Source organism: Caloenas nicobarica, chromosome Z (genome assembly GCF_036013445.1).
Source record: "Caloenas nicobarica isolate bCalNic1 chromosome Z, bCalNic1.hap1, whole genome shotgun sequence".
Taxonomy (NCBI): Eukaryota; Metazoa; Chordata; class Aves; order Columbiformes; family Columbidae; genus Caloenas; species Caloenas nicobarica.
The window spans coordinates 104,356,672-104,372,080 of record NC_088284.1 but is presented as its reverse complement, the minus strand read 5'-3'; the positions used below and the strand labels follow the sequence as shown (position 1 = coordinate 104,372,080).

At 43.2% G+C, this 15,409-nt stretch overlaps 3 protein-coding genes across 4 annotated transcripts; 1 reads left to right on the top strand and 2 right to left on the bottom strand.

The window, feature by feature from the left end:
• Positions 1-808: 808 nt before the first annotated feature.
• LRRC42 (leucine rich repeat containing 42) lies at positions 809-7,018 on the bottom strand. Its single transcript, XM_065657197.1, has 8 exons — positions 6,937-7,018; positions 5,665-6,152; positions 3,490-3,621; positions 2,501-2,619; positions 2,011-2,099; positions 1,816-1,929; positions 1,593-1,677; positions 809-1,208 (listed from the first exon to the last, which is right to left on the bottom strand). Exons 2-8 carry the CDS (start codon positions 6,144-6,146, stop codon positions 952-954), a joined length of 1,278 nt encoding a protein of 425 aa, XP_065513269.1. The 5' UTR covers positions 6,147-6,152; positions 6,937-7,018; the 3' UTR covers positions 809-951.
• A 37-nt stretch (positions 7,019-7,055) lies between these two features.
• IFT25 (intraflagellar transport 25) lies at positions 7,056-10,946 on the top strand. 2 transcript variants are annotated; one of them, XR_010607847.1, is made up of 6 exons: positions 7,056-7,531; positions 7,907-8,013; positions 8,639-8,707; positions 9,277-9,320; positions 9,812-10,028; positions 10,863-10,946. XR_010607847.1 is itself a non-coding variant. In XM_065656490.1 (5 exons), the coding sequence occupies exons 1-5, from the start codon at positions 7,434-7,436 to the stop codon at positions 9,917-9,919; spliced, it is 426 nt and encodes a 141-aa protein (XP_065512562.1). In that variant the 5' UTR covers positions 7,056-7,433; the 3' UTR covers positions 9,920-10,236. The 2 variants fall into 2 exon arrangements, 1 of the variants encoding a protein (XP_065512562.1); XM_065656490.1 differs by lacking the exon at positions 10,863-10,946 and having other exon boundaries at positions 9,812-10,236.
• On the bottom strand, positions 10,767-14,826 carry DIO1 (iodothyronine deiodinase 1). The gene is made up of 4 exons (XM_065656489.1): positions 14,471-14,826; positions 12,758-12,901; positions 11,377-11,576; positions 10,767-10,910 (listed from the first exon to the last, which is right to left on the bottom strand). Exons 1-4 carry the CDS (start codon positions 14,799-14,801, stop codon positions 10,845-10,847), a joined length of 741 nt encoding a protein of 246 aa, XP_065512561.1. The 5' UTR covers positions 14,802-14,826; the 3' UTR covers positions 10,767-10,844.
• Positions 14,827-15,409: the final 583 nt, after the last annotated feature.

Genomic DNA, 15,409 nt, shown 5'->3' with positions numbered 1-15,409 from the left:
TAAATTCTTGGTCTTAGGCGTAAGAGCACCCTGATGGTCACAGGGCCCAACTCATGGGCACTGTGCACCTCGGTCAATGTTGCTATAATAGAATCACTCAAGGCAGGAATTCAATGACTAACAGATCTGCAGCATTCCAGCTGTGCTCCTGGCTTCAGACAGACCGACACAAGAATCTGAGTGTCAAGGGTTTTTTTTACAGCAAATGTGTATAATTCATATTCGAATTATAAACATCCCTGTGTTTAGATGGGGAAGTACCCAAGCGTGCATGGATGCTGAGAATGGGTTTTAAACCCCAGAAGGCTCTCAAACGCAGTGAATTTGCTTGTAAGGGAGAATATATTAAAACTGCAGAGTCTAATCCCTACAGTAACCCAGTTTCAGCTTTCATTTCCTGGGCTAAAATGAGAGATGAGGGACTTGTGTTCTACTTTGGATTTCTGCAATACCTGTTAGCAAAGGGTTACTGTCTCTCTGCCTTCCTCCCCTGGGGCTTGTGCTTCTCCTTTTCGCTTCCTCTGGTTGTCAGAACTCTGTCAGCCCAGCCTGGTGCTCCCAGGCTGAGGTTTATGTTCTGCCAGCACGATTCACATCCCAGGGCACTTGACAAGCACAGTGCAGCTTCATTTCAGAGAAGCTGCAGTGATTTGTCTTTCTGCCTCTCAAGAGGCAACAGAGGAGGAGGGATAGCACCTGCTATTTTTGTGAATGCTATCTATTGTCAGAAGAATTAGTTAAGGATGACAACAAAAACTTTATTTGAAAAAATTATTGTGTATTGAAAATATACAGTAGTATCGTCAACCTTCTCCTTGACTCTGTCCCTCCCCAAACATATCACAGCAACCAGATTTGACAGTACTGGTCTCCTTTGTTACTTCCTCTCGATATGTTTAAATTCTGTCATCAGCAAGAAAACAGCAAACAAAAAACCCAGTTCTTTCTGACTCAGTAGGTGTTTAACAAATCCCAGTCCTCCACAGTGAGGCAGAGATGCTTCTTTTTGGAAGTCCTTTCTCTCTCTTGTTCAGCCAAAGGTCTTTTTTTATTGTTCTTTAATTCGTGGCTGCCTGCAACCTCATTTTTCAAAGGTAAATGACAATTTTGAACTTTTTCCTTATAAAACTGCAAGTTTACAGATGCATTTGCTTCTGCCTCCACCAGCTTGCATTTGACTACTTCTTTTATTCTGTGTGTCTTGCCATCTACAGGGGAAAAAAATCGAGTTTAGATTTTGAGAAAAACAGAATTACGCCGTAAAATGCACACTTGTGTCGCAAATTGTTTTGGCCAAGCCAACCTGAAATACTGACTGCTTTGCTGAAATGTGTGTAGGGAAAAATAGTTCAGAGTTTTCAAGAGAAAACTCAGTTATTATATGTTCTCCTAAGCGTGCTGCCATGCTCTACTTTCAAGAATTATGCAGTAGTCTAACAAATGAAAAAACTGAAACACAGGGTAATGCAGTTACACGAATGGCTGAAATTGCACAACTGAGATGCTATTTGTACTAAACAAAAAAAGAAAAAAAAGAAAATATTCCTTGTAGAAAACAAAACAAACTATGTGGTCTCTATGCGGTTACGTACAGAAGCGCAGAGCTGCTGTTCTGGATCTCAAGTTGTCTTGTGGCTTGATGGCCTCCATAACTGCCTGCTCCCACTGCAAAACTGTCTGAAATAACATTTGAAGCAGTTAAAATATCTCTTGAAATATCATTGGAAGCCACTCTATCCCTTATTCCCTCCAATTCAGTGATTTAACACTCCATAAGGACAATTTCTAGAGAATAAAAGACTTAAAACCCCATACCTGTTCTGCCCATCCCTCTGTTTTGCAGTTACTATGGTCAAATTCTTTCAGAGGCACTTTTGAGTGAACCAGGCCTATCTGTGTTTGGATCCGCTTAATGACGGCATTAACATCCTAGGGAAAAGGGAAATAAAATAGTCAGAGGAGAAGAACATTTGATTATGCTCATGCAGTAAACTTAGATGCTTTTTTTACCTTGAGACCTGTCCCAGAAATGTCCAAACAATTCAATTTCTTGAAAGAAAGAAGGTATCTGATTCCCACGTCTGTGATTTTAGGATTACCTGTAAGATCAAGTAAAGTTAATGAAGATGCAAGATGTGGAGAAAAGGGATCAGAATACCAAGAAACTATTTGTTCCAAAAGCTAATACTGGAACGAGGGGGTTTTGGCCTTTTTTTGTAGTATGTTTTGAAAGTGAGTCAAAACTGACTTTTGCCCTCTAATGATCAAAATACAAGTATTTACAATACTAATTCTCAAACTATTACAAATATTTATGGTGAGTAGCAAGTGGCTGAGACCACAGGTATGATCTGTGCCTTCTGGAAAGTCGCAGGTGAAATCTGGGGTTGAGTATCATGGGAATCATCAAATTAATTGTATTCCTTCAATATTAAGGAGGGTAAATTCTTTATTGGAAGGGATACAAATTGCTTCTAATATTAAACCATGAAGTACTTACAAGACAAGTCTAATACCGAAAGATTCTCAAGTCCCTTTTTCAATACTCTTACTGGTGCTGTCATTCTGCGAAGGCCTGCATCTGATAAAGAGTTGTCTTTCAGGAGCAGCTGTTTTACGCTGGGAGGAGAGATACAAACGCATAGTTTACAGTCATTACTTTAGATAGTTTTGCAAAATGTCCTAAAACTCTGCGTCAGAAGGCTGGGGTCTTCCTCTGCCAACCCTTCAGCCTACTTTGTTAACGTTAGTAAAACATAGCAAGAAAGAAGCCTGGGTTCATAGGACTAACAAATATTTTTCTATTGCCTCTGCTAGCTCTAGAGTTAAGGGCTTACTTGACCAGCTATTCCCAGAGCTGTAGTGACAAATTGATCCTAGAGCACAAGTGTTTGCTAACAGAGACAATAAGGTTCTTTATACACTGAAGTTCTTTAAACCAAAGCTGCCAATCTCAAATCCACTTGGAACTAAAAAGAGAAAAATGCTTGGCAAAATGGGAGAGGGAAATTGGGTAAGAGATACAGAAATTATTTTAAGTAAACAATGAGGTGGTATAACGTAGACGAACAAAACTCAGGGAAAAACATAACACTGAAACATTCTCCAGAGCACTTCAAGACACCACCTTGATGCAAAATGTACCGAAATCTTATCGTCAAATAAAAGTGTAAAAGTGTTCCAAATGCTTAAGATGCAGTTTTTACCTGGCCAATGAAAATTAGAAAAAGTTGATTTAAAAACATGAGACATCTTGCAGATTTGTAGGACTTTTTATGATTCAGTATGTGCTTTGGATCATGTGCTTCGTGCACAATAAATTCTGTATTTTATTTATCTCAAGAACAAGTTTTATGAACCACCAAAATCTTCAAACTTACACATTGCTGCCTGTGAAACTTTCCTTTAAAGTCACAGCCAGATCCTTTGAACCACTTGGTGAAAGGGAACTAAAGTGTCACTTTTAGCTACGTGTCAAGAAATCTGTACCTAGACAGAGCCTCTTTGGTGAGGTGTTCCAGCAGCTCATGTTCATCTCCGAGTTTACAACAGGAGAGATCCAAACACGTCAGCTCCCGGAAAGACTTAATTTCTTCTAGCTTCGCAGAGATAACCAGGTATCTGCAAAGAGGAAAGAAAAAAAAAGCTACCAGTGTTCAGGCACATAAAAAGGCACCTCTATGCTCAAGTGTCACAAGCACAATGCAGTTGTTTCCTGGAAGTACCTACAAGAAAATTGACATAAATTAGCCAGCTGTCCTAACAACCATTTTATGTGCAGTCTGCACACAACACATCTGAGTTCACAGTCTTCTCCTTGAACAAATGTCATGGTTTTGCTTTGATCCAAAATATCGCACAGACTTAAGACTTCAAAACTTGTGACCATCACAACTAGGGACTTCTTTATAGACTATTATTGTAGTATTTTAGAATAATGCATAATATACATTCCAGTTTACCATAAATCAACTTCAGTTGACTTATCCTCAGTATCTAGGAAGTATGTAGACAAACCCACATTCATCCAGGTTTAAAGTCCACTTCAAATGTATGAGGATGGCTTGTCAAATGGCAAAATTTTACTTTTTGTATATGTAAAAAAAATACTTCACTAGAGATGTAAGTCCTATAGGACATCTGCAGGACTCCAACTAGAGCTGTGAGTACACCTCAGGCAGTAGCTCCTCAGTGGGTTTTTTTTTTAGCTGTCTTGGTTCCTTGATCTGATTCACTCTGCAGCCATGCAAACATCTGTGCTGGAACTATTCAGTAGGAGGTTTAGAGATGGGAACAAACCACTGAAGAATGGCATGCATGAATATGCAGTAATAAGAACATAGCAGTTACTACCTCACCAGTCTCCCCTGCATTTACTTTTTACTGTCCCTGTGGCAAGACAAACCTCAAATTCCCTACTCTCTCCTGAATTTACCTTATATTCCCCAAGCAAGACAAACCCCGAGGTCAGCATCTTTGCTGCTGAAATGAAGGGTGCTTGCTAATTTGATCTCTCAAGGAACACCTCTTTGGCCAAGCAAATAAAGGGACCTTAATATCCTCCCACTGCGAGTATACCTATTAAACTACCCCACTATATCCCTTTGCTGTACAATTCAGCTACACGAAGGCAGTACGTGTATTCAGAGCACAAACCAGCTCTTGAGAGATACCACTAGCTCAGGGAGGTCGTGAAGAGAAGAGCAGGCTCTTTTAGAAATAAGATTCATCAGAAAACGCCTTAATATCTTCCTGGATTTCAAAGACTTTATACTTAACTCAGATTTCTGTAATGGCAGAAGATGCCAGAGGTAACTTCATTTCTGAATTAAGCCATAAAAAGTATCTATACTAGAGATAAAAAGGGAATGGGTTTAAAGGATAAAGCAAAGGATAATTGACCTCTGCTCAAAGATTCCTACTGTGCTCAAAACACTCTCAGCACTTCAGATGAATGTGCCTGTACTTTGATTTTAAACTGGATAAAACATCCCCCTTTTTCAAGTGCACAGATGGAAGATAGACTGGTTATATTACCGGAGAAGACTACAGTGGGCACAAGGCTTTAAAAACATAACCCAGTTTTAAGCTTGGCGAGACTCTCTTTTAGTGAAAGACAACATTGACATTGAGTAGATGAAAAAACTGGTGCTGGACTCCCATCAGAACCTCGTTAAAGCACATTCAATATGATGGGAACCAAAATAAACTAATGTAAAACCTGGCTGACTTCCAAGCTTGTAACTTACCTACAAGACTGAATCTTCTTCTCATCCCTCAAAATTGAATGGGACAGCAAGCTTACAGCAAATAAACCCAGCCAGTTTGCAAGGGTGTACTATGCAAGTGCTGATTATTATTGTTAAAAAATAGTTGTAGGTTAAACCCTTCATACAAAATCACCTGTTAGTTAACATGGATGTAGTCTGTTACCTGTATTATGTTTTGTATCTTAGAATGAAAGCAGCAGCTGCACTTGTAGGAAAGGAATGGGGCAAAAGGAAGCAAGAAGAGTGACGTAAGGCTCAGGTAATTTCATTAAAACATAAGCCAAAGAGATTTATTTTTTAAATTATTTTTGGAATAAAATCATTTGAGGGAAACTTCAAATGTGCTAGCAAAAAGCACTAGTGGACAACGGTATTTGTTACTGAACACACTTACCTATTCCGCAAGCATAATGAACATAGCACCAAATTGCCATATGCTTCAGTAAACTTCCGTAGAGCTCTCAGTCCCGTCACTGGTTCTGTGAACTTTTGTCTTGCTTCTGCGGCTGAAAAGAGCTTTTCAGCAATCTGCTCTGGGAAACCAATCAACGAGTCAATGTGATCAACATTGTCAGAAATGTAACCCAGCACTAGGCTGAAGAGAGACTTGGCTGAGTACCGGAGGTTCCCCTCCTTAGTGTACGTGAAGATGAAATGATCAGTCCTCTGCCTCCTTGCCCTATCGTCCTCCCTGTTCATACAAAGCTCCACCGAAAATCCTCTGGAAAAAAGCCTAAAAGGTCTTGTTTTGGGAGTGACGTTTTGTATGCTGCCTGCACCCTGATTTACCATGTGCAGCGTCCCATTTTCACGCACGTATATTGGCCCAGTATCCAAGTGGCTTTCTGAGTGGAGACAGTAAGACATTCCCTTCATCCAGTTCTGCAAAAAAAAAAACCCATCATCATAGACAGGTGAAGAATAGCCACAGAGGAAAACACTACACAGCCCCCCAGACCCTGGCAGCTCTCAATGCCCCGAGCACGGTGAAATGATCCTGCAGGGCAAGGAATTCCAGGCTGCACGGAGCAGGGGTGTGTGCTCTCTGCCGTCGAACCGCAAATACCACTGAACCCAGGCCGGGGGCAGTGGCCGGGGGCTGGATGCCCATCGCAGCCGGGCAGCGGGAGCGGGTCTGGGCGCTGTGTGGGAGGTGAACCCTGCTGCAGGCGGGGGGAGGCGGAGGGTAAATGGCTGACTGCGGCAGGGCAGGGCAGCCTGCTGGGGAACCCCCCCGGGAGGGTGGGCAGGCTCCTGGTGCTCCTTCCCCAGCCCAGCCGGTGCCGGGGGGCTCCGGTCTGTGAGCGGGGGTCGTGGTGGGGGCCTGGAGGGCGCAAACCCACCCATGGCGGGGGCTGAGGAGGGATGGGGTCGTGTCAGCTCCTGCCCTGAGGGGTTGGGGGCTCAGGTCCTGCGGGGCGGGAGGGGATCGGGCCCTGCCCGGGGTGGGGAAGGGGGTGCCGAGGGGACCGGGCCCTTCCCAGGGCGGGTCTGTGAATGGAGAGCGTCCTGCCCGGGGTGAGTGCGCCGGGGGTGAGTGCGCCGGGGCCGGGCGCAGCCCCGAGGGGCGCAAGGGGAAGTGTCCTCGCCCCGCCGGGCCCGGAGGTTTGGGGCAGGGAGGCGAGCGACCCGCGTCCCGCTCCCCACCGGCTCGGCCCTCACCTACCTGCCCCGGGAGGGGCTGCCCCGACGCGCCGTCAGCCGGACCGCGGCTCGGAGCTCCCGCCGCCCATCCCGGAGCGGCCGGGCGGAGCCGCACCGGGGGCGGGGACCGGAGCGGGCGGCGCGGGGCACGCCGGGAGCGGGGCTGAGGGCGGTGGGCTGCGGTGGGAAGCCGTCCGGCTACCTCAGCGCTTGTGTGGGGCGACCTCACCGCTGCCAAACCTCCCCCCTCCGCGGCGGCAACCGCCCCGCCCCACCCCTCCGCGCGGGGTCCCGGGCGTGCGGCTCCCGGGCGGCCACGGCCGCGGCGGGGAGGCGGGAAAGGGGGCGCCGGCGCTGTGAGGGGCTGTGGCTGCTCCGCGCTTGTGAGGCGCTTCGTGCGAGGCGGCGGGTCCCGCAGGAGCCCGCGAAGCACCGCGCAGCTGCCGCCGGCGGAAGGGCGGGCGCTGGGCCGTTGCCTGGCAGCGGCAGGGCCGGCCTTGCCCTCCCCGCCGCTCCGGGATGAGGGCAACCGACTGGTGCCTGAGCTCGGCGGGGGCTGCCCTGGTCCTGGCCACCTCCAGCGACGAGCAGCACCCCGCCGAGAACATGGCGGACGGGTGAGGGGGCGCGCGGCGCCGAGGGGCCGGGAGGGGCCGCGGGCCCGGGCGGGAAGCGGCTCCTCCGGGGCGGCCGATCCCCGCAGAGATCCCGCCCGGTGCTGCCGTTACCGGAGCCTCTCACCGCCGGGCTCTGCTTTGCTTACCCGCTCGTGTTGGCACATAGTTTAACTTCTTTTTTGAAGGACCCCCGGTCACCATTCTTGAGTCGTCTTGTGGTACAGAGCGTGAACGCGGAGGTGTTAATACCTCCAGAGAGCTTCCCCATCGTCATACTGGTGTTTGCTCAAAATACCCCAAATAAAAAATGGCTTTGCAGGTTTGGTTGTAGATGGAAAGCCACAGGTGGGGGGTTTTGTCCTGTTCTCTCCACAGAAGTTCGGAAACGTTCTGGACGACGACGGGCATGTTCCCACAAGAATTCATTATTGGTTTTCCCAAATGTGTAAAAATCAGCAAAGTTGCAATCCAGTGTTACTTGGGTAAGACTTGATGCATTGCAGTAGGTAATACGTGCTATGTTAAAATGTGTGTCTGTGCCTGTATATGAATTCTCAGTGTTGCATTCTGTAAGTAGCCACTGTTAACAGATTCAAAAAGATTTAACTCCACAAAGCAAGTCCAAAGTTTTTCATAAATCAGGAAAAGATGGAAAATCTACCTCACCGGCACTTATTTTTTTCTTACAACATATTGCATCAAGCTTATCATTAACTATTCTCTTGCACAGCGATGGCTGTTGTAGTTTAATGGCCTGGACTACTGTTTATTTATTTTGAATAGTGATTATTCTAATTTCTTGGACAGAACTGTCTTAGTCTTTTTAAAATAATGTGAAGGAAAATGTGAATTCTAAACCAGAAAGGACTGTTACGAGGTCAGAGCATGGAGACAGGAGCTTGACCGTTAGCAAGGGTTACGCAAAAGATGCGAAAATTTATTGTTTGTCCAACTTGGACCGTGAGGATGCTGGTTGTATTACAGTACTGCCCCACAATAATGGATCAGTTAATGCTTTTGAAGTCCTTTGTAGCTGAAAAGTGATGGAATAAATATCAATAAAGAATCAGAACTTGTGTTGATATTTTAAATGTGTCTATATTTTAGTGCGGACCTTAAGGATTGAAAGAAGCATATCTAAAGACCCTGTAGGTTTTGAACAGTGCATTGAAAAAGGTAAGAGTCTGAATCTGAAGCAGTGGGGATTTTGTGGGAATAACATTGATCTTTTTCAGTGAGTCATTTTAACCCCATGTCTATTTGTTGAGTAGTCATGTGTGGCTTGATGATTATTTTATTATTTATAAAGGTAATAGTCACATTTAAATGAAGTTTGTGAACTCTGCTGGTCTCTGGAGCAGTTTGGAGATGTAAAATGGTGTATAAGGGCTAAAAGCACTACTTGTGCGCTCACTTTTATATTCCAAAAATTAAAACCAGACTTACATAGCATAATCGAGTGACATTTCCCAGATCGTTTGGTTTTTGTTGTTGTGGTTTTGTTTTTTAATGCCTCTTGGGTGACATTTTATAAAACAGTGTAATGAGTGGGATATATATATATATATATATACCCACTAGGATGTTGCAAACAGTACTTGTTCTCTTAAGTCACCTTGTTAAAAAAAAAAAAAAAAAAAAGAATGATTTCTATAGATGATGTAAGTTTATGGTCTTTAAGCTCTCTTGAGCTCTGAAGTGCAGTGAATACTTTTCACAGCATTGCTTTAACCTGTATTTTCTAGATTTGCAACACACAGAAGGGCAGCTTCAAATGGAAGAATTTCCAGTAAGTATTTCCAGTGTACATAAGTAGTGCTTGATGGGACAGGATGTCTAGACTATCTGAGGAGAAACTACTGAAAAACCAAAACATGTCCTTATTTATAATTACTGTTCTGCTGGTGTTAGATGTAGGAATTTGTAGATCATGGTATGAAATTGCACATCCTGACTGCACCTTTGTAGATTATGGTATGAAATTGCACCTGTGCACTGCTCTGAACTATGTGAAAGAGCTCTTTCCTGAAGCATGGCAATCTTTCCTCTCTCTGTTGTTGCCTTTAAGGCTGCAGTATTTGGGAGGGGTGGGACTTTTTTGAATTGTTGTCGTCTAAAGAAGCTCTGAGGCTGGCTAGATGTATTAAAAGAGCTTGATTTTTGTGCAGTTTGAAAACAGACACAAATATCTAGATCATTCTGTCTAACAAACATCTGCAAATGTTGTTTGATAGTTATGTTATTACAGAGAATGCAATAACTTTTTTTTTTCTTCTACAGCTTCCTGATTTCCAAGCCACTTACTTGCGTTTCATCATCAAATCTGCCTTTGATCACTTTGTGTCCGTGCACAGGGTGATGGCAGAGGGCACACCAGAAGACGCTTAAGTCCAGCTTAAATTTGTACTTCAGTTTTTTTATAAAGAAGTTATATTTTGACATCTGTGGCACAGAGAATATTTATTATTAAAACCTTGCATTAAAGTGGTTTTTGAAGGTATGGATGTAGTATGTATTCCTCACCGGTTTAATGTATGTAATGCAGTACTCTTGTTAATTGTAGTAACGGCTTTCTAGTTTTATAATCTAGACTGTTACTGTAGAACACTTGAACATATCTGAGTCCATTTAAATTAGTTTGTTTATATCAGGCTTTTGTAATCTATGAATTAAAACTATTTCCTGTAAAATGTTTCCCTTGCACTCTGAGCTAAATAGAAAAAAAAGTGTGAAATACTTAAATGGGAGGTTGTCTTACTGTCAAATAAGTCCTTCAAAAGTTTTAAAATTGGTAACTTTCTTATCAGCTCAAACTGTTCAAGATTGATAGGATGAATATAAACGTCTACTAATGCTTAGAAATAACTGGGGCAGGGAGGGGAATAATCTGAAGCCATATGAAGTGGTCTGATAGATTTTTAATAATTGCAGGTCAGTCTCTTGTTTCTATAAATATTTTCTACCATCAGGTCACAGCTGTCTGTGCTTTATGCCATGACCATCATAACAAATACTAATAGAAACAAATGTTGATAGAGCTTGTGTTCTTCAGAAGCCTTCTGAAGTCGGTGAAAGGGAACATTTAGGAAAATTGTATGTATACAAGAGTCATGTGAAATGGTTTGTTTTGCATGCCAGTCGACTCTTGCAAATGTCACCACTCCTGAAGTTTATCCTGCCCAAATGTAAACGTTGGTAGCCAGTCCTGACAGTAAGATACTACAGTGCAGTAGCTGGGGTTGTAAATGGATGAAAACCTATTTATTTAGCTTCTTGATTGAGATAGTCTTTATTCCAAAGTCCTCTTCTTTTTCTATTTCATTTTTTCCAGGATGGCGCGTATTTCCTGGGGGTGGTAATTCCAAGGCCCCGGTCCTCCCTGCAAAGGCAATAAAATCATGGAGCGATGCTCAAATACCCAGAGCAGAAGCCCTGCAGAGCACAGCAGTTGCCCCAGGACTGCGGGCAGGGGTGCTTGGGCCTCCTGTGGGAGATGCTGCATGCACAGGTTACACCCGCTGTGTAACAGGGACAGGGCCAAGGTCTGGATCCTGGAGCTGGGAAGCGTTCCCGGATCTCGCAGCTTACATGTACTTAGGGTTTCCTAATGAGCCAAAAGATAAATATTTGAGCGAGACTGAGGTGTACATCAAATATGTACATTATAAAGGCCCAGACTGGTTTTGCTGCCAGTGCTTGTCTGGCAGTTACAGTGAATTGTGAATTTTTTAGCTCTGAAACAGAATGAAATACTGACTGTTGAATGTAAAGCATTCTCAAATTACTTTGAAATTTAAAAATCTCAATATATTGTGCTCATTATTATAGTTGGTATTTTTTTTTACCTTATAGACGACCTTCCCTCCTTGAAGTAGATACAGGCGTTCTGGCATCGCAGCGTATTTTGAACTGCTTGGGTTTTCCATAGTGTCTAAAACCACTGGACATAAAGGATTTTTTTTCTGAAGAAATTGTGCTGCAATTTTTCGATCTTCAAGGCTTCTGTGATTTTTAATAACAATATTGTTTTTAAAAGCCCATCCATCTAAAACAAATGAGAAAGGGATTTAGCAAGGCACATTTTAAGTAAGTGTTAAGTAAGTGGAGATGTATTGTGTGTCATATCCCAAAACTGGGTTAAAAGAACACTGGAATTTACTCCCAACACTAAAACTTGCCATGAAAGGAAAGCTGCTCCCTCAGAGTTTGAGAGCACCACAGCTTTTCAAATAAATGGAGCCAAGATATTTCTTTGATTTGGGAAAACTGTATTTTCCCCTTGCCCTGGATTTGGTAATATTTGATGTATTTTAGCTGAATTTTTCCCACATAAATCAACCATAGGAAGATACCAGGTGGGGGAGATAGATCCTGTTTGGGTAAGGTTTGACAAAATTAGTGGCACAGAGGAGGAGATTTTAAAATGGCTAGTAGTGCTATCAGCTGGCACCTGCTCATTTAGCACAGCCTCAGCAATTCTGTTTGATTCTACTCATTAAGGCTGTAAAAATAAATTCAGGTTTGTGAGAACTGAAACATATTTGAGCCAGGGCACACCTTTTTCAGAAATATGCAAACACACATTTGCACGCAATTCCTAGTCAATGAGAAAGTAGTAAAAGTTTTTGATGACTGACTTGATTATTATCTGTTTCTTAACTACTGACAGTGAGGTATTGTTAGAAAACTTGAAAACTGTAAATCTCACATTTTAGAAAACTACCTTAACTCTGGGATGAAATTGGTGCCGCTGTGTTACTTAGAGTCTAGTGTAGATAAAAGAGTGGGTGCGGTTCGTTTGCTGTATTTTTCAAATTAGAGTCTGCATGCTGTTCTTGAGACATGATAAAAATTATTTATACTAATTATACTTTTTAAAAATATATAACATGCTGGCGTCACACATGTAACCTTTGTTCTATGAAACACCTTTTTTTTTTTTCTTTCCAAAAGGAGCTGTGCTAACACTGAGAGGAAGTTTAGTAAAGATACACCTCTGTGCTTCACTTCACCGAGATGAGTGTCTTCAGCAGGAGCACCTTGGTGTGAAGTCAGCTGTGTGAGTAAAATCTTTGGCTTAATAGGGACACAAATTGGTGCCTAGATTTGGTGTTGCCCCTTTTGATTTGAGGGAGTTTTCTTTCCCGTTTGCAGCTCCTTGCTTTCTTAACATCTTTTCCTTACAGGAATGACATGGGTCTGAACACTGTGATGTTTGTACTGTACCTACTGCGTGAGCTTCTTCGATGTAGATGATAAGGAAATCTGCTATAGGGCTGAAATCTTTGATGAGCTTGTTGAACTCATCAAATTTTAACATAAATGAAGGTCAGGTGCAACTTCCAAAATTCAGGATTAAGGGCCGGTTATCTGGGAAAAAAAAGGAGACAGTTTGTGGTTAAATCGTTTGGAAGAAGGACAGAATCAGATTAATGCACTGAACTGTTTCCTGGGCAGCAGTGGGCAAGTCACTTAACCCACAACTTTTTTTGGACATTAAAATCAGCAGCAGAACTTCTACATCTATGCGAAACAGGCATGAGGATGTTTTTTTTTCCCTAGCCTGGCTCTGACCTGAGCTGGATCCAGCAATGAGCTGAACCCAGGGGGACCCTTTCCTCTGGAAAGCCCCGTAAAGGCAGGAGGCACCGAGCAGTCACTTCTCATGTCCTCATCACGACAGCAAATTCTCAAGTTAACATTTTGGGATGGGGAGCTGATCTAAAATGGATATATAGCATATCGTGTATCACAGCCTCCCAAAGATACTTCTTACAAAGAAACTTAAAAAGCACTAAACATGATAATCTGCAATGTTTTTCCCAGAACAGTGGTTCAGAGATGTCTTAATGCTGTTTGGTGAACCTATTGGACTTGATTTTTTCCAGAGGTGTTTGTTAGAGCTGAGCTGAGTAGAAGCTGCAGACTTTTCAGTCATGCATCACAGGCTTTCATGCTTTCCATGTATTTCTGCAATTTCTTGTCCAAACAGAACACTCGTTATATATTATTATTTATTAAACTAATGTTACACAAGCCACTGGCGAAAAGTATTTATACAGTTGCTTACAAATTAACACAGTATCTGCCCACAGGTGTTAGCATCTGTTTGCAAGGCCTCGATTAATGAGAATCTGCAAGATTTTTAAGCGTGTCTGTTAGTCTGTGGTCATGCTAAATTATCTGAAATTTGTTCAAGATCTTCCTTCTGGCTGGCCTTATCTTCAAAAACTGCTGCAAACATAGATCCACATCCTAAAGAATCTAATAAAGGGGGTACATTCTTTCAGATACTGTGTATCTCTTTTCCAAATTTCCATCCTATTTTCTACATAAATATGTATATATCTGTCTATAATTAGAAAAGCGGAGTTAGAGAAGGATGTAATGCCTCCCATGGGGATCAAGACTGCAGCTTAATGATTAATTCCACGTTCTACAGAGATCTCAGTGGGAGGCAGCGGACAAAGTACAAAGCAACTTCTATTTCTTCTGCTTTATTTTCAGCCACCTTGAATCTCAAAAAAAAAATCACCCTGTGCTTTCTGGGCTTTAGGCTTGTGAAGGGAGCTGGTGTGGGACTTTCTGTATGTACAGGGAATGACAGCCAACAGTCGTGAGTCACTGCACGCTGTTCCAATTCTGGGTCTTCTCTCCATAAAATAAATTACCTTGCCTTTCAGTGAAGAGGTATTTCCAGGCAGAGCCAGCTTTTGCAAGAGATTCCTAAACTTAATGGCATGAAGGGATGTTGTAGCCAGGATTATAAATACAGCTTGTTTTTTAGAATCATGATTTTTTTCCATCAAATGAACGCTGATAGCCTGGCCTGCTGTGTTGTGCACTCTCACACCAGCTGTCTATGCCTGTGCCCTCAGCAGCCTCTTCTTGTTTATCCTCTTGCCAAACTCAACCCAGCTGCATGGTGGATTTACTGACCTCGCATGAAATCAGAGAGGTGACGAGCTTCTCCATTGAGAGTCACCACCGGTGTGTTGGGAGCAGGATGTCCCTCGTAGGCTTCGTCCTCCAGCCTCTTCCACTTCACCTTCAGCACAAAGAGCAGATACTTGAAGCTGAAAAAAGTTGGACCCCAGTTTTCATAGCTAAACTTTGGATTCTCATTCATTCTGCTCTTTTCGCCCAGTTTTAGGATGTATCTTTTCATGGCGTTAGGGAACAGGATCATCAGCGTTTTGCCAATGATGGTGCACGTAGTAACGTGCAGAAGAATCAGGAATTTTTGTAGGAAAACCCTGACTCCAAACATCGCGGTGGAGGAGGTCTGAGTGCTTCTGACGGGAACACAGTGCGGCAGCAGGGGCAAAGGTAGAGAGTGAGGGGGAGGAAAAATGTCCACGTGTTTGGGCAAATTTCTGCTTGTCTCGTGAACCATCACCCTTCTGTGAACTTCAGCATCTGCGAGAGCGAGGACCCTGTCAGCTGCGCTGCCTCCACCCACACCGAAGGCATTAATTACAGTGACCGTAGATTTTCAGCGCTAACAGCACAGCTATGAGGCTTATTCACAAATATGTGGTGTATTTTACTAACGGGAGGAGCTGAATCAGGGTATTTTCTCCGAACCACAGACTAAAAGCAAGAATTCTGTTAGTGGTACCCGAGAGTCTGATCCTGCACGCGCAGGGCTCAGGGCTGCACGTTTTCATACAAAACTGTTGACGTTGACACTGGGGCCTTGGATTGATGCAGCCATTTGCGTTTTGCGTGTCCCGTTCCTACAGTTCTGCATCCTCCAGTGCTCTGCTCCACACCCATAGTTGTCACGTTGGGCTGGAAGGATACCCCAAAATACATATATACTCCAATATATAGATATATATTAAAAAATCAATATATATAATATATGTTTATAAT